This window comes from Protopterus annectens, chromosome 2.part0 (assembly GCF_019279795.1).
Source record: "Protopterus annectens isolate FY-2018-M chromosome 2.part0, PAN1.0, whole genome shotgun sequence".
NCBI classification, from domain to species: Eukaryota; Metazoa; Chordata; order Ceratodontiformes; family Protopteridae; genus Protopterus; species Protopterus annectens.
The window spans coordinates 1,948,331,585-1,948,359,338 of record NC_056728.1 but is presented as its reverse complement, the minus strand read 5'-3'; the positions used below and the strand labels follow the sequence as shown (position 1 = coordinate 1,948,359,338).

Here is a 27,754-nt window from a genome sequence, read left to right as displayed (position 1 = left end):
CCCAGAGAATCACAGTACAATGATAAAAAACATATTCTGAACTTTGATTAGTCACTCAGACCCTTCTGTTTTATGGAAGAATACACTGCTGAGCTATTCAAAGAAAATTATTTGTTTGTTTTCTTGAATATTTTTTAAGTGCTATGCCTGCCATAAAGATGCTCATTGTAAGATGTATTTGTTTGTTTATTTTTTTCTAAAACAGGGCCACATTTTCTGGAGTATTTGCGATGGTTTGTTACAGAAGACTGCAATGTTATGTTTGATTGCAAGGTAACAATTAAGTCTGCATTTTTCAAAGCTTTAATTGTATATACTCTTGGTACCAATTTCTACATCTAAAAGCGTACTCAGGAGAATTTGTTACTTATTTTCAGTTGTAATATAGTGACTCTGTATTGTTAAAATTGCAGTTTACAAACATTGTTTGCAGTTTATTTTGCAATAATTTACTTAGCAAAGTAGTTGAAAATATCTGTAGTCTTTTGTGTTTGCATGTCAATGTATGTTTGCATGTTTATTTTGCTGTCTAGAAACATGCTTCTTCTGCTGGCTTTTCCCAGTTAGGGGTTGCCACAGCAGATCACCTCTCTGCTCATGATTGGCAATGGAGTTTACGGTGTTGAGTTGCCAGCCCGGCACCCAACCTTCCACAGAAGGCACACACACATGCACACACTCATGCCTAGGGACAATTTAGAGTGTCCAATCCACCTACAGCATGTCTTTGGGATGTGGGAGGAAACCGGAGCACCTGGAGGAAACCCACACAACCACAGGGAGGACATGCAGACTATGCACAAAAGACACCACAGCCGAGGATCGAACCAGAGAACCTCTTGCTGTGAGGTGGCAATGCTAACCGCTGCCACACCACGGCTGCCCCTGTCTAGAAACATGCTACTGACTATAAAATGCAGCAACATTCTTCTTTCTTTAAAAGAAGCTAGAGTTAATGGTTATTGAATGTTTCTTGGACAACAAATGCATTGAATGTAAATTTTAGGACAGTAGTTTTTTACTTAAATTGGGATTTATCAAAATGTAGAACTGAAAATGCCTAGCTTCAAAAATTGCCTTCCTTCAAATTGCAACTGGTAAGCAAGCTCCTTCTCTCCTTACTAACCATATATAACATTTCTGAGATCATTACACGAACTGAAAAGCAGACAGGGGCTGAGATTTCTGACCTACTGATATAGATGCTCTACTACAAAACCTTTCATACTAAAATCTGACCAATTTTTGTAGACAAATACTGATTCCTATTTGATAAATCTGGATCAACAGACTGCACTAGTGACCGGTTACATATAAGCAGCTAGCCTGCTACCATATTTCAGTGTATGCCAGTTTCACTTTAGTCATAGAATGTGCATTGTCCCAGTGACACACAAGTACAATGAATGTTCTTATTATAATTCTGAAATAATATGAAGTTTTGCACATACAGTTTGAGTGTTTTTGCATGGGAATGACTCAAATATCTCTAATAACAATTAATATACTTCTGCTATATGAGGTATATGAAACTGCAGTTCATTAACATGTATGGTGAAGTGTTAAAGAAATTATCACTGCAATGCTACTATGGCTTTGCTGGTGAACTGCAGTGGGGTTACAGTGTTAAGTGATTTAGAGGCATGAAAAAATATTTATTTACATGAGTCTGAATCACACCCTTAATGCAGTTGGATCAACTGCTTTAAGTATTCTGCTACCAACACACATGTTATTGAACAGGCACCTAGAGACTTACACACACACACACACACACACACACACACACACACACACACACACACACACACACACACACACACACATGCACCCACGGACACACACACACACACACACACACACACACACACACACACACACACACACACACACACACACACGCATGCATGCCAGTACAGTCACAATCACACCACTACACACACAGTCTCACACACACACATGCGCGCGTGCATGCACATACACACACAGACACACACACACGCACACACACACAAACACATGGTTGCATGCATGCCAATACAGTCACAATCACACCACACACAGACGCACACACGCGCTCGCATGCACATACACAGATACACACACACAGACACACACACAGACATACACACACACACACACACACACACAAACACATGGTTGCATGCATGCCAATACAGTCACAATCACACCATGCACACACGCACACATACACACAGCGTCTTACAGTACTTACCTCCTGTAGTATTAGCAGATGTATTACTGCCATAGAAAGCAGTGAATGTTCACTGTCAAAAACTACCACATTTACTCCACATTGAACTATTGTCTAATAGCATGGTAGATCTTGCCTTACAATCACTCTGCTGTGCTTTTTTAGTCTTGATGCAAGGCTCAAAGATGCAGCACATGGCTAACGTACATTAACCATGTCCCTGGACTGCTACATTTGCATGTGGCGCTATCTAACAGACCAATCTAACATTGTGGACTGGGGCCCTTATGCCTTTGTACTGCTTCAGTAAGAGTCACTCCCTCATAATGCACTGAGCAGTCCTGCTAGAAGAAGACGCCCTAGTAAGTTATATTCTTCTGAACACTCATTAGTTTACTCTAATGTAGAATATATGGATTTACTAGTTTAACTTTATAGAGGTTCACAAAAACACACTGATTATAATAAAGTGAAGGTATTATTCACTGTTGATAGAAAAAGAGTGAGAGAATGGGAGACCGACAGAAACATACACATGGAGAAAGAGACACTCAAAGATAGAGAGAAAGAAAAGAAAGACAAAGAAAGAAATGAGACGTTTTTTGGCATAAATATACACAGTCCATGACATAAGAAATTTAGGTAGTTAAATGTATTCTAGTAATGTACTGCAGCGAACGTTTTAGTTTATCTGATAAGTCAGTGGATGATGCAGCTTAAGTAAAAAGGAAAAGATGAAGGGTAGTTGTTTATATAGTTCATGACAGTAGTAGTAATGAAGAAGAAGAAGGAACATTAGAGAGGATTCTAGGAGTAAATGACGGGAGAAATAATAACATTTATGAGAAAGAGCTCAGTTCTACTTGTTGGTGAAGAGGTGCTACATTGCTTATTACATGGTCATGTCACTAGCATGATTCATGTGGATTGCACTGCTGACATGCTGTCTAAAATGGCAGTCAGTAGCAGTATGTTTTATTTCTTTTTAGACTTTAGTATTACATTCTGGAATGTGGGTGGTCTCACAGTTTTACATCAATTGCATGTCAGGGTATGTTATAGTCTTTCCCTGTCTGAAGGCATTCTAAGCAGATGGGTGCTTATTGTAAGGACATTGCTGCCTGACCCACAATTCCACTGAATCCGTCTGTACAATAATGCACCGTGGGGCATATCTCTGCCATGCATCCATTGAAGTGTGGAGTGTACAACCACGTACATAGTACATACCCTCTAACTGGCTGTGCTGTACCATTATCATATGGTAGACAGTAGTGCACCATTTACTCTCCCTGCATTGAATACATAACAAGGAGCAATTCATGATGTTTTTCAACTCCTTTACTATATATGAGGAGTAAGGAATATTAGTATATTATGCTAATGAGAGTATCTGGGAGAGTCATTACACCCACTAGCTGGAGATGTGTGACTGGGGCACAGTTATGCATGGTTGATAAACTCAGTTCCTGTGCACTATATCCCTAGCAGAGGAGACCCTACATCTGACTTAGCCATTTTCTCTGTAGAACCAGCATATTGCTAGCATATGGAGAGCAGCTTTCTGCTCATACCAGAACATAAGTGCTCAGCTGTTGATTTGTTGAATTAGGCCAGCAGTCATAATCCCTTAGATTTCATGCTAGGGTAGAGACTTTACTCAGTAATTCACAGCATTGCAATTCATGATATATACTGTTGCTATTCATTTGTATAACTACTGTGGACCTTGACTACTCCATGTATTGAAATAATATAGGTAGATACACAGGGTGATGTTGAAGGAAACTGAAGTGCCCTGACAAACCCCATGCTAACATGGGCAAAACATGCATAGTCACCCAGATAGTGACCATAAGTTAGGGATGAACTCCAGATCTCGGTAGTGTGAGGCAGAGTTCTTAACCACTGATCCACTTGCTGCCTTTGGTACCACTTTAACTAGTCTGTCACTAATAGGTTTGCTCAATCTTACCAATGCCTCCTGCTAGTTGTCACCTTTCTCTTCAGCACTGGAATCAGATGTATCAGACCAAATAATTAAGCTATACCAGTGTTATCGCACTGATTGCATTCTTAAACAGCTAGTGGTTTGCCCTAGGTACTCCAGTCCACCCATAAGTGCCAAACAGACATGTTGATTACTAGCTTATTCACCAACTTCTACAGTCTGCATTCACTGTAGTACCCCATACCACATGCGTATACCAGAAGCCTGTGAAATTAAAAGAGGTACTAAATGATTCTGTTGAAGAATGACATCTCATTATCAGTCTGATTTGAGAACTTTGAGAAACACTAATGAGGTACATCCTGTAGTCTTGGTTCTGATTCTCTCAATCTCCATCTGATGCTTGTGTCACCAAATGAATCATTTAGGTGGAATGTATTGCCTTGTGACCCCAGAAAAGTGATTTTTTTGTGTCCTGCATTTATTGCATCCTGCAAAAAAAAAGACGATATATATATATATATATATATATATATATATATATATATATATCACCTAGATCATTTCACTCCAGACATGGTTGATAGAGGACCATATTTTGTCTGTGGAACATGAAGTTTCAAATTTTTGGAACTGATGCCCTAAATGTCACTGGATCACTAATATAGGATATAGTAACTTTTAAGTTGCTGAAGCTTGGGACTAAAAGTCCTTACCCCATGGCTGACTGACTTCTGAGGTAGTATGCAAAAAGAGATAGAGAGTTGTGAGAGTGTAGTAGTGCATATCATTTCATGCAAAAATTGCAGGGGGGCTTATAACCTTGCAGACCCAATTTTTGTTAATTTTGTAAAAAAAAATGATAAATATGAGTCATTGAATTTTTTATTACATTTCTTTGGAGTACGCTGAAGTAGCACTTGAAAAAACTGCTATTTATCCAGATGATGCTCTTACTGAAAGAATACTAATATGAACAAGGTAAGGCAGCAGGGGATGAAATCACCTTAGGAAGTGTGAGGTTCAGATGTTGTTTATTATGGTTATACACTGCAGTCTTAAAAAAGTACTATATAGTCTGGCTGTGTGAAATAGAGTTATGAAGCTCTGAATGTAACCAAGGCAACCTGGGTTCATCTAGCGATACTCACACTGGAGAAGCCAGGCATAGAGAGGCAAGAGTGAAGAAGCAGGGGGTATAAAGATAAAGTTACAAGCACATGGAGCACAATGGATAAGTGTGATTTCCAAGGCAGAAATTCTGGGAAACACAACCTGTGCTTTGTCAGAATAAAGAAGCTGATTGAAGGGAATGTTCCTTGTGGAAGTGAGAGGGCATCATTTACATATGCATGTGTGTATGTTTCAGAAAGTTATATTTGAAGCCAATTTCATATAAAGTTTGGCAATAATGCAGTTTGTCTGACAGTGAGGATGTCTGCTTATTTTGATATTGGATTTAATTCCCCTCAGCTTTCATTTGCCTACTGTGTGATCTTGAGTATGTCACTTAATCAGACTTTGCTATGAGATAGTTGGGAATTTGGGCTTGTCTCCTAAATAATCTCTTGTACTGTATGCCTAGTAACTACCTGTGTACTTTGTAATAGTCTCTGTTTCTTTGCAAGTCAAGCAAGACTTAATTATTACATTAACACATTATATACACACACGTGTGTGTGTGTGTGTGTGTGTGTGTGTGTGTGTGTGTGTGTGTGTGTGTGTGTGTGTGTGTGTGTGTATATATATGTATATATACATAGAGAGGGAGAGGTATAGGTAATAGATATATGATTTTATATGCACTACATAATGTACTTACAAAAAGATTGGGAAATAAAAGAGTAAGCAGAGACATGTTATGTAGATGAGTGTTGAAGAAAGTGAAAAAGAGAGGGACTAAACTTCAAATGTGTTGAATTGATTTATATTTCTGAGGAGAATTGCTTGTCTGGGAATATGGTAAGCATGTGATGCTGCTTTGGTGGAAATATATAGTTTGCTTCTTTGACAAGAAATGGCTTGAGTTCTTCATGTGAATCTAGTAAAGTAGAGATGGATCTGATTTTTAAGTGGAGTCTGTCACTAGATTGATGACAAGATTTGCAACTGCTGTTTCAGTAAAAATATTTTGCTAAAGCACTTTTACTAATTGAAGAGAATTCTGTTTTCTCCACTGTTGTTTGACTCAGAGTAGTCATATAAAAGTTTGGAGGAGAACAAGTGGGGTGTGTACCCACACATGAATGGTGCAGGGGTTTGCTGTCTTCAAAAGAAACAAGTTTCCTCCAAGTTTCACCATAAAGTGAAACATTTTCAGAGTTTTTGTGATTGGGGACAGTAGTGTAGCTATGCTGTGTGTCTCAGAGTAGGCATATATAAGTTTGGAGAACAAGTGGGCTGTGTAACCACACATGAATGGTGCAGGGGTTGCTCTCTTCAAAAGAAACAAGTTTCCTCTGAGTTTTACCATAAGTGCTTTAAGTGAAACATTTTCAGAGTTTTTGTGGTTGGGGACAGTAGCATATCTAGGGTGAGTTGAAAGGGCAACTGCCCCTGGCACAAAGTGTTGGAGACATGATCAGCCAATTCTGATCTCTCTTTAATACAATACTGTTTTTTTAAAAGCCAGTGTTGCATTTGCAGTCAAACATGAGGGGTATAGCATTCCATGTGTTGTCTAAAACCTGATCGTTGTAGCAGTCCATCCAGGCAGAGTATAAATTGTGGCAACTGTTTGCTACATTTATAGCAAGTAGTTTGCTACAGTTTAAAAATATTTTTTTTTTAAATTAAAGCCTAAGCACAGTAGTATTCCATGTTCATAGGTTCATAGGTGTGTACTAGGCTAGTGGCCCTGACTCCTCTACAAGTCTAGCCCACAGAAGTTCCCCAGCATTGTGCTGCCCGGTGTTAGTTCCCAGTGCCTCTATAAAGTAGAGCCACTGGAGTGATCCCTGGGGTGAACTTTCTATTTACCAATCCATTCATCAAGATTTATCTTGAAGAGGGGCAGTGAGGTGCTCTGCTTGACATGTATCGGAAGTCTATTCCAGGGCATGGGCAGCCTCTGGGTGAGGAACCTGTCCCTCCAGCATGTTCTGTTGATTGTGATAATGAGGTTGAGGTCTCTGGAGTGTGTGGTGTGGAGGGATTGGAATTTCTTAAGATGTAGTATTTCTAACAGAGCTGGGTCAGACATGGCTTTGTAAGTTAAGCAAAGGTTTGCTCTAAGTAAGCAATATGAGACAGAGAATAGCTAGAGTCTTTTGAGTCTGTCCATGTAGGACATGTGTTTAATGCCTAGGATCCTCTTCATGAGGTACTTCTGTGGCCTCTCCAGCTGCTGCAGGTGTCTAGTGAGGTACATATCATATAGCGAATTATACTCAATGAGTGGTCTAATAAGAGAAGAGTAGAAAGAGAGAGAGAGAGAGAGAGAGACAATGAGCTCTTTCTTCCTAGATTCAAACACTTGGTAATGAGATGTGCCACATAGAAGGACTTTCTGACCACAGTGGCAATGTAGTGGTCGAAGGAGAGGTTGCTGTCAACCTGCATCCCCAGATCTCTTATAATGCCTTCAGTGTTCAGTGGGCTCCCATCGATGTGGTAATTAGTGGGAACTGAGTTTTTACCAAAGGAGATGACAACACATTCTTTGGCATTAAGCTTAAGGCCATGGTTTTGACACCAGTCATTGGCCTTTCTGTAGGATGTCTGCATCACTTGGGAGTTAATAATGGCTCACTGCTTGCTGTCGTCTGAGAACTTGGTCAGCCAGAGTCCCTTTGTGTTGGCCTGGACTTGTGAGAAGTAGATGCTGAACAAGAGAGGACCCAGGACTGATCACTGTGGGACTCCACTCGTGACTGGTCGGCACTTTGACTTGGAGTCTGTTACTTTCACACTGTGTGTTCTATCTGTGAGCCAATCTGCAACCTACCTAGTGATATAGGGGTTGATGCCTAGTTTGGTGAGTTTATCAATAATTCCTGAGTGAGGAATGGTATCAAAGGCCTTGGCCAGATAGAGGTAGGCTGTATGCACTGTCTTATCTTCATCCACAGCCCTGGTGACTGACTCAAAGAAGTCAACCAGGTTGAGCAGGCAGGATCTCCCCTTGACAAAGCTAAACTTGTGGCGTCAAGTTTGGAGATTGCCTATATCTTTATAAAGCAGGTCCATGATGATGCACTTCGTAGCTTTACATATCAGACTCGTCAGGCTAATGGGGCGATAATTCCCAGGGTTTGTACTTGCTCCTCCTTTATGGAGAGGGATGACTGCAGCACTGCGCCATTTGGTAGGGACAAAACCTGAGGTGAGGCTGTGACTGAACAGGGCACACAGATGTGGTGCCAGTTCACTTTGTAGTTCATGTAGAACACAGCCAGGGATATTAACGGGTCCCATGGAATCTGTATTCTTGGACTTGGACAATGCAGCTTTAAGCTATGTTGCAGTAATGCTGGGTGTCTGGCATTCTTCTGGTATTGTGATTGGTCCTTTAGGGGGGAGAGAAGGGTAAAGCTGGCACTGAATCTGTCGGCCAATATGTTGGCAATATCTGTTGGCTCAGTATAGGAGGTCGCATTGTACGGTAACTGAGAGAAAATATGGGTATTGCCGTGGAGGTTCTTGATATAACTATAGAAAGCTTTGCGATTGTTTTTAGTGTCTGCCGCAATTCTGCATTCATAGCTGGCTTTAGAGGATTTGATGAGGGATCTCAACTTTTTGTTGAGACTAATAAGGGTGATTTTCCAGTCTTGGGACTTCACGTTTTTCTGCAACAGTTTATTCCTTCTGTTGTAGAGTTTATTAATGGCAGGGGACCACCAGATTGGCTTCCTTTTTTGGAGGAGAGTGTCTTGGTTCTGTTGGGTATGGCTAGTTCCTTGCATTTATGTACATGTTCGTGCAGTGCATTGGTGTATGATTCAGGAGTCATGCAGCTGTTTTCCATTGGCATGAGTGCTGTAAAGTTAGCCACCCTCTGTCTTTAGGAGCCCAAAGTCTGCTTTGGAGAAGTTTTTCAAGGTGGTTACCTCTGCAGGGGGTGTGGTTGAGATGTGGATTTCCATGGTGATTAGTTTATGGTCAGATCTAACCAAGGAGGGATTGACTACTGCAGTAGAGCAATGGTCGCCCATGTTAGTGATAATGAGGTCAAGGTTGTTGCTTCTTCTAGTGGGGGTCAGAATGAGCTGGTCCAGGGCATTGGAATTGATGAATTCTAGGAAGCGTTGGGCCAGTGTATTGGTGCTTGAGTAGTTCTCCCATTTGATGGAGGGGTAGTTGATGTCTCCTAGTATGAGAGTGTTGGGTTGGATATTGATAGATTCCACGGTGCTTAGGACCATGGTGTGAGAATCTAGGGACATGGCTGGGGACCTTTAGCAGGCTGTGACCTGGATCACTATCTTACCCAATGTTAGTTGTACCTGAAGTATTTCAGATGGGTTATGTTGGGCTACTAGTCTAGAGGTGTAAATATCCTTTATGAATATGAAGACACTACCCCCTGTGTTGTCTACAACCTGAGAGATGTAGCACTCAGTACATTTGTAACAAGCAGTTTGCTACAGTTTGAAAACAAGCTTTTTTTTTAATTAAAACATGAGTACCATAGTTCTCTATGCAGGCAGAGCACAAAGTATAGCAGCTGTTTGCTATAGTTTAAAAAGACATTTTTTTTTTAAACTAAAACATGAATGTCGTATCACTCTGTGCAGGAAGGGTATAAACTGTAGCAACTGTTTGGTACAGCTTAAAAAAAGACTTTTTTTTAGTAAGAGAAGTTGAAGGAGGGCTGGGGGTTGAGACACAGAAATAGGACCTGAATGCTGGGGGGGGGGGGGTGTCATTCCTGCTTCTGGTGACAGGGTTGGTGTGATATTAGAAGTAACATCCACTTTTTTTTTTTTGCAAACATGGTGGGGAGAGAGCATAGCCCTAACTATAATAAGCTGATATTTGTGATAAACTCATTACAGTGAAGTGTTTTTTTTTATCCTTCATTTTAACAGCTTAGGGAGCGGGGTGCTGGTTCATATTACTGGCCAGGGCACTGGTTGAACCAGCTGCACTTCTGGCTGAGGAAACAGGTGTCAATCTAACAACATGATTCCTTTTTAAGTACCAGGATTCATGAATACAGTGTGTGAGCCAGACTAGAGAAGCAGTGATACTTTGTTCTTGGGGTGAGTAAAGTAGGATTATAAAATGATTAGGATAGTAGGTTGTGAATTGATTTTTTTTTTTTTGTCAAACTGATGACAAACTATAAGAAGGAATGTGAGTTCCAGAGTTTGTTTACATCTTTGTTTTATTCACAACCATTTTGTTTTTATCTGTAGTGTACAGTGGTGTCCTCTTTGGAGGGAGGGGGGTGTTTTAGAATTATGAATAGACAAAGCTGTTAGTAGTGCTTGAAAAGATAGTAAGCTTTTACTTGACCTCTTGATAATGAGTGGAAGTCATTATTCAGGTCGGACTAACAGTATGCTTTTGACAATGGCTGTTCTACTTTCTTAAGATAAAAAGTTATTTTTTTAACCTTATTTTGTTAACCAAAATTATTATCAGTTTATCTTTGATTTTGTTATGTTGTTATGGTAATGGATGATTTTATTGGGTTCCTTATTGTTCAGTAGTAAGGTCCAATTTGGTGGGATGGAGGTGAGGTTCCTGACGTGACAGAAATCACAGATTTGTTTTTTGGGCATGTAAGATGAGTTTGTTATGGGGTAAGACAACTGGAAAATTAGAAGAGATCTTCTTCTAGTCATGTTTGCAGAGATAGAGGATGAATGGTGCCTATAAATTACAATGTCATTGGCATGTAGTATAAATTTGAGCTATGGAAGACTTACTGTTAGAGTATATATAAATAGGGCAATGTGTAGGGTGGCTAAAACTGAACCTTAGATAATGCATTTAGGTAGAGAGAGGAGACTGTAGATTCTTTTTTAACTTTGAATTGTCTATTTATTGATGAGGAAGCCTTTGAACCAGACTAGACTGTCAGGGCTAATACCTATATTAAGAAGTAAATTTAATAGCGTGTCATGATCTAGAAAAACAAAAGTTTGAAGTGATCAATAAATACTTAGCCAATTAATAGGCCTATGCCATTTTGTGGGGAATGTCATCAACAAAAGTGTAAAGGGTGGACAAAGAGCTAGAACTATAACTAAGTTAGGGCAAATATGGATTCTGTCTTGAATGCGAGCTGTTAGGGAAAAGGATCAGCAAACTGATGAGCTGTAAGAGTAGTACCAGAATTGATTTATATCCTTGCTACTTCAAAAAAGAGTGATGATACTCCATTTGCTCTTATGGCTAAAAAGCTCAGTGTGTCGTAGTAACTGTAGCAAGCCTGTTACAATTATAGCAAACAACTTGCTACAACTACAGGAGTGCAGAAGAGCTGTTTTTGTCCCCACAGTTTGGAAGACTTTATCATCTTTGAGTTGAAGGGGAGCCCAGGAGATCAGATTAGCTATATACTGTTCTAATAGTGCTTAAACAGATATATTGGCTACATAGAGACAAATGTTTCTATTTCAAACAAATCATTTGATATGCATCAAGGATTTCAGATTTAATGTGCATTCATAAATTCTTGAATGAGTAATGATTTGTTCCTGGCTTAATCATTTTTTAGTCCTCACTTGATCTCTTGGCTGTTTCTGTAACAGAATTTCAATTGAGCATTCAGCTTGCATGTGTACAAGTAAGTCTACATGTGCTATTTTTCAGAACTACTGTATACTACCCTTAGACAATCTGTATCTTATTGTTTCATTACTTGTCTGTGTCATTCTTAGATATAGTCACAATAAACATGAGTCATAAGTTTGAGACAAATGCATGTTCTTTTACTGAGCCATAGCTGAGTTGTTGGATGAATTCATTCACATCAAGGCTTTTTACAAGTTTTGAAGGCTGAGTGTCAGACAAAATGCATGTTTGGAAGCCATTGCAGTAACTGGCTGAAGTCAATGTAGGAAAGGCAACAGTTTTTTATCAGTATTGTTTTCCACTCCGATTTTGCCCAGCTTGTTCCATTTCAATTCCCCTTTTAATGATGTTACTTTAATACTGTGATCCCTTTGCATCTTTCAGCACCACTTACATTGCAGTGGTAAATTGCAGATTACACATTCATGGTAAAGCTATCTTGAGGAGATGTTTGTTTTTCCCCATAGTGGACAGCTAGATCAGAGGATTAAGGCTATCATATATTATCCATCTGCTTCTTGTAGATTGATATCTGATTTCTTAAGTCTCTATTAAAATATTTTATGGCATCAAACAAGGATTAACCACAGTGCTCCCAGATTGCGCATGAAAAGTTAACTTTTGTCAATGAGTAGAAGCTGTGGATTCTATTCACCAAAAAGGTGGATTGCTGACAGCGCAGCATAAGCAGGTGCTACACACCTAAGTTTGTTATCGTTTAGATGAGATGTTAAACTGAGGTCCCATCTGCTTGATTTGATAGTAACTCAGGATATAAAAAGACCCCATGGTACCAATTGAAAGGAGTAGGGATCCTTTATTTTACATTATTTACAGTATTTATAAAATTTACAAAATCACATAATTTGCACTTTTTACATTATTTACAATGCCATAGAAATTATTTGCAGAAAACAATGTAATTTAACCATCAGTTCCCCCCAGTCTTGTCATCATAGCCATAGTCTTATTTTACCAAGAAAATCGGCAAAATACCAACCTTAGTAAATAATGCTTCTTTAAATCTAGCTTTCCAAATATTCATACAACTCCAAAAGAAACTTTTCATATTTTTCAACGATTGTTGCTTCTTATCCCATAAAACATACAAAATCATATTCACATTCATATTTATATCTTCCCCCTTTTATACCTCTCAACACCCCTCTTTAAGAACACTTTTCCATACTTGGTGTACCCTTGCTCAATAATAACCAAAGAAATTCTTGACATTCCAACAAATTTGTTATCTATATCTCCTCAGTTTAACCACTTCAATAATATTGATACTTAACCCCATCCAGTGACTTACTCCATGTCATAATCTAACAATTTCCTTGAATAACCCTTTTTAGGTAATGTTTAAATATTTTATAGGATCATAGCATCATAGGAAGTTACTAGGCTATTGGTCCTGAGGCCCTTACAAGCCTAGCTAAGAATTTAGCCCATCTTCCAACAAGTCAGCACCCTATGCCACTGTCTAGTAGGGACACAGGTGGAATCCCAGAGGTGTATTTTCTGTTCCCCATCCAGTTATCCAGGATGTGCTTAAAAAGGGTTAATGAGGTACTCTGGTTTACATGGAGACAAAGTCTGTTCCACAAAAAGGGGGGTCTCTGGGACACAAATCTGTATCACCAACAAGTCCTATTGATCTCACAGACCAGGTTGAGGTCACACGTGCAGGTTACTCGAGTTGAGCTTAACTTGTGGATATGCAGCACTCCTATCAGGGCGGGGTCTGAGATTGCTTTATATGCCAGACAGAGGTCACCTCTGAGGAGTCTGTAGGAGACTGAGTAGAGGGACAGGGCTTTTATCCTATCTGTGTAGATAGATGTTTGAGGTCACCTCTGAGGAGTGTATAGGAGACTGAGTAGAGGGACAGGGATTTTAGCCTATCTGTGTAGATAGATGTTTGAGGCCCTGGATTCTCCATGGGGAGGAACCTCTGTGGTCTCTCCAGCTGCTGCATGGGCTTTGGCATGTACCTCACAAAGCCCATGCAGCAGCTGGAGAGACCTCTGTGGTCTCTTCAGCTGCTGCATGGGCTTTGTGAGGTACATGCCAAAAGGGGCATTGTACTCAGTAATGGGTCTTATAAGGGAAGAATACAGGGATGTTATGACCACCTTGTCCCTGGATGAGATACCCTTACTAATGAGGTAGGCCATGTAGAATGCTTTCCATACAGTGGAGGCAACACTGTGGTCAAAAGTCAGTTTGCTATCAACTTGGGTGCTCACATCCCTCATGACCGATTGCATGCTTAGGACCTCATTATCAATGTGATAATTTGTGGGGGACGTCACTCCCCTAGTAACCTTATTTTCTTCTGATAATCCACTACTTCCCAATTTTCACTACTCATTTTCCAATTACATTTCTACCACTTCCTGTATTTCACTTCAAATAACTTGGAAACAATCCCTTCACTGCTGTACTCCTTTTACTTTAACACTTTAAATAAATGCATAGAAATGGCGAACACTACAAAATTTATTAAACTGAACCCACTTTCTTCTTTCATGTTTAATGGCCTTTTTTTCACTGGATTCCACCTGGAGCCCCAAAACCAACAAAATATACATTTTTATATCCATTTTTCTTTATTGCTGGAATCTTAAACACTTTTGCTAAATAATCAATTTTTTCCCATAATAACAGAATTAATCAAATTTTCTCATATGACAACCTAAAAGTTTTCCATAAACTTTCAGTCACCTAAATTTTACTTATCGTACCTTCATGTTTTGCCTCCAACTGCATAAGACTTTTTAACCTTTAGTGCCTAATCTCCCTGGATAGCAGTGTCCAGACCTGAAACACTATGTGCATAGCTGTCCTCCACTCCATTTCTGAATACTTTATTATTTAACTCTTACCAGAGTAATTCTGATCCATCTCCTGGGTCTCCTTTCTCCATCAACTTAAGCAAACAACAGTTTGCCAACCCTCCAGATGAGATAACCATTATTACAGTGTGACTGCTCAATTCCTCTTGTGAGTCAGCTAAATGCTGACTATTTATAAAATCCATTGATGGCTATTTATAAAATCCATTGATTGCTCACATTTCTCCTTTCCTTGTTCAATTGATAGGTGTCTGCTCACAGAAACATCACTATCAATAACTTTATCATCTTGATTGTCTTTCCATTCATCAACAAAATTCCTTTCCTCCTCCTCCTCCATCATCTGGCTGCTTCTTCTAGCCACCAGCACAACTTGAATGGAAGCAAGACGTGCTGCAACACCACACATGCACAAACAAAAAGAGGAGAAGCTTCCTGAAGCTCTGGTCAAATTTCCCCTAGTAGTATAAATACAGCCTTAGGTCCCCCATGAAAATAGATCACTAGCATAGTGAGACTAACCCAGTCAAAAAATAATTAATAAATAAAACCTTTTTTTTCCCATTTGGCTTACCTGGTTAACAAATAAAAAAAAAGTCTTACACCATTTGCCAGTCTTTAGAATGGATACATCTGTTGGTTTTAACACCATGTCTGTGATTTGACAATTGCTTTCCTGTTGATTCTTCCTATACTTCTTTTAAAGCCTTATACCACTAGGGATGTCAGTTGAATCATGGCAGCTGTCAGCACTCTTGGGACATGTATCCCTGTATCAGCAGAGAGACAAGGCAATTGAAATTATACAGTCAAAATTGTTGTATTTGTGGCCTGAAGGAATTTAGGTAGCATACGCCCACGGTGGTGCAGCAGTTAGCATTTTCACCTCACAGCAAGAGACTCTCCTGTTTGATCTTTGGCTGGGGTGTCTTCTGTGCTGAGTCTGCATGTCCTCCCTGTGGTTGTGTGGGTTTCCTCCGGGTGCTCCGGCTTCCTCCCACATCCCCAAAGACAAGTTGCAAGTGGATTGGACACACTAAATTGGCCCTAGGCGTGAGTGCGTGCATGTGTGTGCCTTCCATGGAAAGCTGGGCGCCGGGCTGGCAATTCGACACCGTTAAAACACCACTGCCGATCATGAGCAGACAAGGTGATCCTCTGTGGCAACCCCTAACTGGGAAAAGCCAAAAGAGAGAGAGAGAGAGAGAGAGAGAGAATCAGGAAATGAAAGGAAAGGAATAAGGGAACAAAAAAGAAAGGGTCAAGAAAGAAGGTCACTCTTCTAGTAATGTGCCCACATTTAATCAAATATTTCTATATTTACATTAATTTTCCCCGTATTCTGCAGCTAATATGAATTAGTTGGACAGCGTGAGTGGTTTGATCAGCTATCCATTTCTGTCTTCCATCTGGCATGCAATATTTTGCTTTGATGTGATCTTCCATTCACTTTGTTACTTATTTGCTTTTTTGAAATCTGTTTTGTACTTACGATTTATTTCTTTATTTAAATAGGTTGCCAATACTAAAAAGGAATCTGTCTTTAAGTGGTTGAAGGATGATGCTGTGGTTGTACCTGAAGAGCCACCAAATTTGCAGACTGGAGTCTGCCACCTACTTATTACAGAGGTAACATCTTAGAAAATACTTATGCCAGTATATTAAAGCAATGGACATATTTGTATAAGTACGTAATTGCCTTGCTTTGAGCAGATGTGGATATTGTGCAGTAGCTATAGTTTATTACCTGGAACAGTGAATTTATATTCAGAACTGGTATATCTGTTTGACAAACATGCATAACGACTTTCACTTATACAGCACAGATTTATAATTTAGTAGTAATGGAAGTCATGAGCAATAATTGCATATTCTAATAAATGACAGTGAAATGGCATATAAACAGGATTATCTATATATTTTTAACTGTATGTATACACACACACACACACACAATATATATATATATATGTATATATATATATATATATATACATATATATATATATATATATATATATATATAAAATGACAGAGCACACAAAATGAACTAGATAAAAGACACTTTGTAGTGCACTTTACATTGCTAGAGTCAGTGTATCAAAGTCAAGTTATAAAATTTACAATACATAAGTGCTGATCTATGTAAGTTGTGTGTGTGCGTGTGTGTTTGTGTGTGTGTGTGTGTGTGTGTGTGTGCCTGTGTCTGTGTCTGTGTCTGTGTGTCTGTGTGTGTCTTTGTGTGTGTGTGTGTGTGTGTGTGTGTGTGTGTGTGTGTGTGTGTGTGTGTGTGTGTGTATGTTTCTGAGCACATCACTATCCTCCCTGACATAAGTGATTTGTATCATACCGTGTAATTTCAGCGTACTAAGTGCCAGAAGACTGTAGGTACAAGGAGACATGCACTATGCCAGTACAAATATTATTCTTTTAGGATTATCCTCCAGATTTGCATCCCTGACACGGAAGGAGACTGCTACTGTTTTACTTTTCTATGGAGTGGCATCACTGAGGATGTATGTCTTTGTATAAAATATCAGTGCATTTTCTCCAAAGCTGTAACAGTGCCAATGCCCTTTTTCTCAACTGGGGGCTATAGCACTGCCAAAATATCACACTCAGCTAGGTAAACAGGCAAGGCACTCATTCCTATTTCCTCCCATTTAGCTTCTTACACACTGGGACCTTGGGCAAACCGATAATCTGTTGCATCTGACTTAGGGCTACATCCCTCTGTATTATGGAGTCTATATAGCCATATTTTTAAATGAGTGTGCAGAAAAAATATAAAAATATAAAGATTTTCAGATTCATTTTGTGGCTGTATGGGATTCTGTTGCAGATGTCATGAGGTGTATTACAATAGGAAAATTTCAACAATTACTTAGACTAACAGAATATATCTGCCTAGGCAGATTCACTGGTTTATTAGATGTTCTTAGGGAGACTTGCTGAATTGCTAAATAGAAAACCTTTTGTATAATACTAATCTTTACTGTGTGTGTGTGTGTGTGTGTGTGTGTGTGTGTGTGTGTGTGTGTGTGTGTGTGTGTGTGTGTGCGCGTGTGTGTGTGTGTACGTGCGTGTGTGCGTGGGTGTTGTGAGTATGTGAGTGGGTGTGTTTGCACTATTTGCTAGCCCAAGAAAAGTGTGTTCTACTGAAAGATATTTAGAGACCACCTATGAAGACCTATAAACTGTTTTTAATTCCATGTAATAGTACTAAGGAAATATTTTATACAGTCTTTTCTTCAAGTCTTTTTTGCTTAACAGTAGAAAAAGCTTAAAATATAATGCCTTTAAGCTATTTTTCATTAGCCAAAGTTAACATTTTAAACCTTCTTACCTTTCAGAAGTATATATATGTGAAACAATGTCACTGATATTTTTGATAAAGAACATTGACATTGATTGAAAAACATTAATACTAATACTTTTGTTCTTAACTGTTTTCCAGTTTTCTAAAAAGGACCAAGGCGAATATAAGGCAAAAGTGAGTGATGACAGAGGTCAGGATGTGAGCACTCTTGATGTATCGGGCAAAGGTAAATTGCACTTTTTTTCAATATTTTTGGACTTGAAAATATTATGCATGCTAAGAAAGTGTTGTCCCATTACACATTTGTGATTAAAACAATTTCATTTTATGCCCTCCACTACTTAAATTGAGAGGCAATTTTAACAATAAAACAATGCAGGTAGCTCCCCCCAATAAATGCATAAAGCCCTATTTCTTTTCCTTGCCCATCCCTGGCATGCAATGGCATCATTGAGGACCTATGTCCATATATGAAATATCAGTGCATTCTTTCCCCCACAGTGTATGTCATTCATGGTTAGGCTAAGAGTTAATTAAGGGGATAGATTTAGTGTGTGTGTGTTTTAGGGTTAAGGTAAAGGTTAAGTAAAAGGGATAGATTGTGTGTGTGTGTGTGTGTGTGTGTGTGTGTGTGTGTGTGTGTGTGTGTGTGTGTGTGTGTGTGTGTGTGTGTGTGTCTGTGTCTGCATGTTTGTACAGTGATCATGTGAGCTGTCTTCTGTAGTGTTAGTGTGATGGAATTTTTTTTTTTTTTAAAGGTGAGGTACATGATTACGGTTACAGGCAGGAAAGTACACACACACACACACACACACACACACACACACACACACACACACACACACACACACACACACACACACACACACACTCATACATGCACACAGATTTATTTGGTTTATTTGACATGCAAATAATTTTAAATAAAACATATAACTAAGTTTAATCTGGCACTGAAATAGCTGCACATCTACAATACACTCTATCACAATTATTTTGGTTGAGAGCAGGACCCTCCTGCACCATGTGAGAACTATACCTCTCTAACCACTATAATCTACATATGTTGACTCGGTGGTTATACAATTGTAGAGATAAGTTTAAAACAAAAACAAAATGTAGGTTTTCCCACTTTTCTTATTCTTGTGTCCTAAAAGCAAAGCTCTGTATCAGTGATAACTATGTTCTAACATTTAAAATGCTGACAACATAATATGCAGTCACTGACTAAAATATTTTATGACTCAGTTTCAAGGTGTGCATATATACACACACATGTACATACATACATACACACACACACACACACACACACACACACACACACACACACACACACACACACACACACACACACCAACCTATCTGTCTATTTATAGACAGATAGGTAGAAAAATGGATAGAAAGATAGATAGAAAGATAGATAGATAGATAGATAGATAGATAGATAGATAGATAGATAGATAGATAGATGGACAGACAGATAAATATGGGTCTATGTCATAAGATCTAAAATACAAAAGACTGAAAACCAAAATATCTAAAACGTAAAATATCAAAAACATTTTTAATGCATGGAGGTAAACCTTCCTCCACCCCTTGCTACATACCAACTCTGAAATTACACAACTATGGAGAAGGGGCAAACTCCTTTAATCGATATGACATAGACATACATATATACATATATATATATATATATATATATATATATATATATATATATATATATATCAACACACACATTACAGTTCACTTGATCAAATGCTCATTTGTTTGACAAAGTGAATGATAGTGACGTTTGTGAGGCTAACTTTTTGTGAGAATGTCCGAGTAATTGCTGGTATGGTTGACAAAGATATATATATATATATATATATATATATATATATAATATATATATATATATATGTATTGTTTTTTTATTTTGTTTTGTAGGGCATTTGTGTTTGTGTTTGTGTGTGTGCATGTGTGTGTTTGTGTTACAGTTAAACTATGGGTTAGGTAAAGAGATAGATGTAGTGTTATTTGCCAGTATGTGTATTTTTTATGGCTAGGCTAAGTGTTAGGTAAGGGGCTAGATTTAGTGTATGTCTGAGTCTGTCTGTTTTAGGTTTAGGTAAAAGGTTATGTAAGGAGATAGATTTAGTGGAGAGTGAGGGACATAACTCTCAACTATACAGACTTTCACAGAATGTTCATATTTTTGGTCCATTTTTCTTAAACTTGTGTTTTTCAGGCAAATTACTGGCAAATCATTAAAGTTTGAAGTTAAAAAATAATGACAGACATTTGAGTTATAGACTTCATATTCTTCAGAAAATTAATGCAAATGCAAAACCTATAAACTTTCTAACTTTGTAAGAAAGTCTGTGTGTGTGTGTGTGTGTGTGTGTGTGTGTGTGTGTGTGTGTGTGTGCTTGTGTGTGTCTTCGTGTGTGTGTTTACAAGAGGTGAGTGTCACAGCTGTCTAGTTTAGTGCTACTGTTAGTTTTTTTATTGTCTTTTTAAGGTAAGATGTATGGTTATGATTAGAGGCAGAAGCAGGGTTAAGGTTAGAGTTAGTACTTATTACTAAGGTAGACTGGGGGGCTCATTTTGTTTCCTTTAACTCGGTCTCTTCTAAAGTCATACACTTCTGATGTAATATAAAAGACAATGACACAAAGTCCTGATTTCATGAAGCTTTACTTACTCAGTTGCTCTGATCAGAAACTGACTTGCTTAAGCAAGCAATAATGCCCAACAGGGTGTGAGTTACTGTGTAAATATCACCTGTCTATGGGAGTTGTGAGGCCTGATGCCACTGTAAAATTGTTGCATTTTACTTACTTACTTTTTTTAGTATTATTAGTTTCATAGTTTCATAGTTTAGTACTAGGCTATCTGCCCTGGGGCATTTATAAGCCTAGCCATAGTGATGTGGCTTTCGCCACCCCATGTAATGGTACAAAAGTGTACAGAATAGATTTAGAATACTGTGCCTCTGTCTAGTAGTGACACAGTGAAGACCCCTTACATAATAGAATTAGTTTACTGTGCCTCTGTCTAGTAGTGACACAGAGATGACCCCTGGGGTAAACCTACGATCTCCCATCCACTAGTCAAGATTTCTCTTGAAGAGAGTCAATGAGGGGCTCTGCCTAACATGAACTGGGATTCTGTTCCAGAGTATGGGAAGCCTCTGAGTTATGAATCTGTCCCTCCAGCATGTCCTATTCATATTTGTGCTGAGGTTTAAATCTTTAGCTCTTGTGGTTCTGATGGATTTGGATTTTGTTAGGTGGAGCATGTCCATCAATTTCTGATTGGACATGGCCTTGTACGTCAGGCACAGATCACCTCTGAGCAGGTGGTATGCTACTGAATAGAGCTGGAGTTTCTTTAGTCTGGCAGCATATGACATATGTTGGAGACCCTTGATCCTCTTGGTGAGGTACGTTTGGGGTCTCTCTAGCTGTTGCAAGTGTCGGGTGAGGTACATACCAAATGGGGCATTGTACTCAATCATGGGCCTGATAAGGGAGTAGTATAGGGGTACAATGACCTCCTTTGATCTGGATGTGAATCCCTTCATGATAAGGTGGGCAAGGTAGAAAGTCTTTCTAACCACTTTGGCAATGTGGGTGTCAAATGAGAGGTCACTATCAACTTGGGTCCCCAGGTCTCTGATTACTTTTTCCGTACTCAGTGGGTTACTGTCTATGTGATAATTTGTGGGTACTTTGTTTTTCCCAAAGGGGATGACTATACATTTTTTGGCATTTAGTTTAAGGCCATGACTCTGGCACCAGTTGTCCATTTCAGTGAGGCCTTTCTGTAGGATGTATGTGTCAGCTGGTGTATCGACTATGGCGCCTAGTTTGCAGTCATCTGCGAACTTTGTCAGCCACAACCCTCCCATGTTTGCTTTCACATCTGAGAAATAAATGCCAAACAAGAGGGGTCCCAGGACAGAGCCCTGTGGGACACCACTTGTGACTGGCTTTGAGTCTGACATGGCTCCAGCGATTTTGACTTTATGGGTTCTATCCTTTAGCCAGTTTGCCACCCATCTTGTGACATATGGATTTACGTTTAAGCTGTTGAGCTTGCCTATGATGCCAGAGTGGGGTATTGTGTCGAAAGCTTTATCCAAGTCCAGGTATGCTGTATGGACTGCTTTGCCCTCATCAATGGATCTAGTGACTGTTTTGAAAAAGTCAACCAGGTTCAAAAGGCAGGATCTGCCCTTTACAAAGCTGAACTGGGTGGGATCAAGTGTCTGTAAGTCCCCAATGTCTCTGTTTATGAGTTCCATAATGATTCTTTCCATAGCTTTGCAGACCAGGCTGGTTAAGCTTATGGGGCGGTAGTTACCATGGTCTGTAGAGGTGCCTCCTTTGTGGAGTGGGACTACTGTTGCTGTACACCAGTGTTCAGGTACATATCCTGTAGTAAGGCTAAGGTTAAATAGCATTTTTATGTGCGGGTTTAGCTCCTCTTGGAGTTCACGTAGCACGCAACCTGGGATACCGTCAGGTCCCATTGATGCTGTGTTCTTACCTTTGCTGAGGGCGGTTCTCACCTGGACATCTGAGATGACAGGGAGGTTACATTCAGCTGGGATAAGTATTTTTTCTTTTGGGGGTGAGGGAGGGGAGAAATTTGCACTGAACCTGTCTGCCAGAATGTTGGCAATATCTGTGGGTTCAGTGTATTTTTTGTCATTGTGAACTAACTCTGAACATATCTGAGGGTTTCCGCCCAGGTTTCTAACATAGCTGAAGAAGGCCTTGTGGTTATCTTTAGTGTCCATAGCGATTTTTCTCTCAAAGTTGGCCTTGGATGTTTTTATGAGAGAACGTAGCTTTCTACTAGTGCTGATCAGAGATGCCTTCTCTTTATGGGATTTTGCTCTGTCGTGCAGTAGCTTCCTTCTTTTGTTATACAATTTGTTTATGGCTGGGGTCCACCAGACAGGACGCCTGCCCTTGGTGGAGAGGGTCTTGGTTTTATTTGGGATTGCATGATCCATGCATTCTTGGAGATGTCCGTAGAAAGCATTTTTGAAGGATTCTGCATTGTGGGATGTTGTTTCCACTGGCCCAGTGGGCTTAAAGGATACCATCTCAGTTTTAAGAAGTGTAAAGTCGGCTTTTGAGAAGTTTTTCACTGTAGTCTTTTGTGTTGGGGGTGGAGGTGGGATATGTATATCCAGGGTGATTAGTTTGTGGTCAGATCTCACTAGTGAGGGGTATACTTCCGGTGTGGAGCACTTTTTCCCTATGTTTGTGATGATCAGGTCTAGTATATTATCTCCCCTTGTGGGAGAGGTGACTATCTGTTCCATTGCATTTGAATTTATGAATTCCAGGAACCTTTGGGCTAGGGTGTTTGGGCTAGAATAATGCACCCAGTCTATGTTAGGGTAGTTGAAGTCTCCCAATATGATGGTGTTTGGTGAGACATTCATATCCTCCAATGTCTTCAGGAAGGCTTAATGGGGTTCCTGAGATTGGGAGGGTGGTCTGTAACATGCTACCAGTTGTATAGCAGTTTTGCCTATGGTTAGTTGCACCTGGATGGTCTCTGATGATTCATGTGTTGCCACTAACCTGGAGGTGTGGGTGTCCTTGATGAATATGGACACTCCCCCTCTCTTTTTGGTTTGGCCCGAGTTTTGAGGCTGAAAAGCATGATACGAGATATAGCCTGGTAGTGCTGGGGTGCTCTCAGGAGCCTTGAACCAGGTTTCAGTTACTGCACAGACATCGATGTTCTCCATACTGAGGAGTGCTTCGAGAGCCTGCATCTTGAGATTTAGACTTCTGGCGTTGAGCAGCATTACCCTTAATTTTTTTCCATTTTTGTTTTCTAAGGAGGTGGGTTTGTCTTTTGAGCCTTGCCTAAAAAAGGCACTATGGGGGAGGCAAGAGCCTTAGCCAATATCCGGAAGCCTAGTGGTGACAGATGCAAGCCATCCCTTGCGAAGCAGCGTGGCTTGTCCAGCATTTCATCCCAAGCAGACAGACATTGGATCCCCCTAGAATGACACCAGTATTTGAGCCAATTATTAAAGCTGATCATCTTGTCTTTGTATTGTGGTATAATTCTTGGTGAGGGCAAGATGCTGCTCAGGGTCAGGGTCATACCAGCCTGGGCTACATAATCAGAGAGCTCCTCTATGTCTCTTTTCATGAAGTCCAGGGAGGTACGTCTCAGGTCATTCACGCTGGCATGGACAATGACGGAGTCATATTTGTACTTGCTTTGGAGTGACCTGAGTGCGTGTGTTATGTGGCGGATCCTAGCTCCTGATAAGCAGCTCACCGTTACCCTCTCCTTGTTCAGCCTGGTAAGCGGAACGTCAGTGTGTCTGACTATAGAGTCACCTATTACTAGTGTATCAGGCATGGTGTTTGGCCTTAAGGGCTGTGATTGTTTGACACACTGATTTATTGAAGTATGTGTTGCATGTGTTATGTTTTGAGGTGGTGGATTTTTGGGTATCTGCTTTGGGAGCCTCTGTTGTTTTGGTAAGTTTTTTGTTAGAGCCTCCGAGTATGTCTTTGTGTTATGTGTTTGGTTTGCAGTTGTGGTAGGTCTATGTGGGACTGGGTTTGGTGTGTGTGTGGTTACCTTCTCCTCCTGTCTGGTCTTGCCAGTCCTGAGCTGAGAGAGTTCAGCCTCCAGTTTGACTATATAGTTGCATCTCTCACATGTATTTGTGTTTGTTGGGAGGAGGAGAGGGTTGTATGTATACATGAGACAATTGTAGCATTGTCTCAAGATTCCCAGATTAACCAGCTGAACCGGAGAGGATGCTAGTAATCTACCACTCGACATGCTAGAATATTATAAGGGAGTGCTTTGCCTTTAAGGGAAGTGGGTACTCACAGGGAAGGTAGGTGGATGTAGTGCTTACTTTAGTTAGCGAGTGCTTACTTAGAAGAGAGGTTTTGAGAACAAGTGCTAGGCTTATAATAAAGCTATATTTTTTATATATTTTTGATGTAAAATAGTTCCTCTGCTTAATCTTTCATACTTTCTATATTTTATGTAAATGGTATTAGCTGAAGTATTTTAAATCCAAAATAGGACATTTAAAAATATCCATATATTTACTTTATGTTTTGGTCCCTTACTCATAAAGTAATATTTGCTGCCAGTCATTGGAGATTGAAGTCACTAAATAATGACATGCATTTGAGTTTCAGATTTTATTTCCTTCAGAAAATTCACGCCAATACAAATCATTTTATTTAAGCAACTTTCTAATTTTAAGAACAAAAAATATACAGAATCAATCAGAATGCTACACCACACATTTATTAAAAACAAAAATTAAAATAGAGATTGAGCGCTTTCGTCTTTTCTGCATCAATATGTCATCAAAGTAATAAACTGCCATAGTTAGGGGCTATAAGTACTAAAATGTCAACTGATTGAAACACAAAAAATAGCATACCTAGAGTGATGTCATTCAGCAATGTGAAACAATTAAAACAGTAGTTAACAACAACTTTGCATGTTTAAATAGTTAATTAAAAAAACAGTAGAAAAATACAAATCTGTAAAGCTGTAAGACCAACAAACCAGAATAATAAATGTTTGTGAATAACAATAAAAATAAATTAGTGTATAATTGATTAAAATTGTGTATATAAAATGAAATTGAAACACTGCCTTATACTATAGCAGCCATCCTTTTAAGCATGCTTAATAGGAAAACAGTGTCATTAATGCCAGGAGTTGTCGAAGCATTAAGCCTCAATTGCCATGTCAGCTCTTTAAATTCAAGAAGAATTTCAAAATCACCACAGAAATTAAAAACTACCACCTTGTTGATGACAAAGAATAAAAACTTAAATCTAGAGCACCCAACAGTATGCCTAAACAAGGCGTTCATAGTTTTCTTTTTTCTAATATCTTATATGTGTTCACAAATTCTTTCCTTGAATTTTCTGTTCATATTCACAATATAAAAGGCATTTCAGGAGTTGCATGATAAAATATATGGGAGGTGTTACATTTACACCTCCCAGGACAGGGAATAGTTTTTGCAAAATTGTCAACTAACACATACAGTTCTTCACTGATGAACCTACAAATCTTACAGGACCCACACTTCTGTATCACCCCCTGACCCAACATTAATTTCTTACCACTACGAGGTATTTCCAAAAGGGACTTAATACTTTTTCCTTTTGAATAAACAATCACTGGAGCAGGTTTTAATATCATCAGGGAATACAATGTTACAAATCAACCTTACTGAAGTAATATACTGAAAAAACATCCCTATCATACTGTATTGTGAATACAAGAGTGGACATGTCAAACAACCCATTATTCATCCTACCAACCATTCTTTCCCTTGCATTTTGAACTTTGCAGGACCTAATTTTCAAAATAGGTGAAAAGCGGTTATTATGATGATCCACCACCTCAGCCTTAATGTTACTTAACAATTGAATCGAATACCCCCTTTCTATAAACATACATATTAAGTGCTGAATCTCCTTTTCAAATACATTGTCATCTGATATTAACCTAGAAAGCCTCACCATTTTGCCTTTAAGGACAGACTTTTTTGGTGAAAAAGATGACAGCTATTAAAATAAATATCTGTTTTGTTGAAGGTATTCTTTCTGTAGATGGTGGAAATGTAGCACTCTTGGGCTAAGTTCTTCTCAAGCAAGAAATCCAAATAGTTAATAGTATTCATTCCAATAGAATAAGTAAACTTAAGGAAGGTTGTAGAATTCTGCCACTGAGTGTAAAATAACTCACATTGTTCAATGGTGCCTTTCCATAAAATGATCATGTCATCTAAAATCCTGTAATATTCATGTACTAAAGAAAGAATTTGGGGATAAATATACTCCCATTGAAACTCCTGACACCCGATGATAATGCTGTCCCTCAAAAAAAATGAAATTGTTATTCAGTGTTAAGTTGAGGAGGGTGGTAATTGCATGAATATTCTGAATAGCCATGGATGTGTGTTCTGATAAAAAAAATCATAAAACCATTCGATTCCTATATTGTGGAGTATGACAGAAAAAAGATCCACTATGTCAACTGTAATAAATATAATATTTTAGTTAAACTGTAATGAATTCAAAATCTCTAGAAGGTGCTATGAATCCATTAAAATGTAATGCGTTGATTGCAATATCAGCTTACACTTAAAATCAAAATACTTAATCAAGGGTTCAGTTGTAGAACCCTTAGCTGACACAATCAGTCTAACGGGGAATCACAAGTGCATTTGTTAATTTTGGGAATGAGAATAATAGAAGCTATCTTGGGTTTGGAAACATTTAGGTATTCCCAAGGTTTGTGCTCAATTTCTCCCTGCATGACCATATCAACTAACAAAACTTTTTAATTTTTATAAGTGGAATGTTTAAAGTCTTTTCCTATTTTTGAGCATTTGTTCACATTTGTTTTAGGGTTTATTCAGATTTATTTTTTATCTAATATGTCAAGAAGTATACATACTTCTTTACTACTTCTGCCAGTAGCCATTTGATCTCACTTGCTCTCACACGATCACACACAATCATGTTTCCTGGTACTTTGTAGAAAATATTTGAGACTATTTGCACATATTTATTTGGTGATAGCTCTGGCCACCCCTGAAAGCCTTGGTGTTTGGTCAGCATTGCAATCTG

At 39.0% G+C, this 27,754-nt stretch overlaps 1 protein-coding gene across 1 annotated transcript in view; it reads left to right on the top strand.

Moving 5' to 3' along the window:
• Positions 1–27,754, top strand: part of MYOM2 (myomesin 2) — a 688,720-nt gene that overhangs the window by 533,796 nt on the left and 127,170 nt on the right. Inside the window, exons 28-30 of the mRNA XM_044061901.1 lie at positions 206–273; positions 16,289–16,402; positions 18,231–18,318. Coding sequence (XP_043917836.1) covers positions 206–273; positions 16,289–16,402; positions 18,231–18,318 — 270 coding nt within the window. The remainder of the gene's footprint in view (positions 1–205; positions 274–16,288; positions 16,403–18,230; positions 18,319–27,754) is intronic.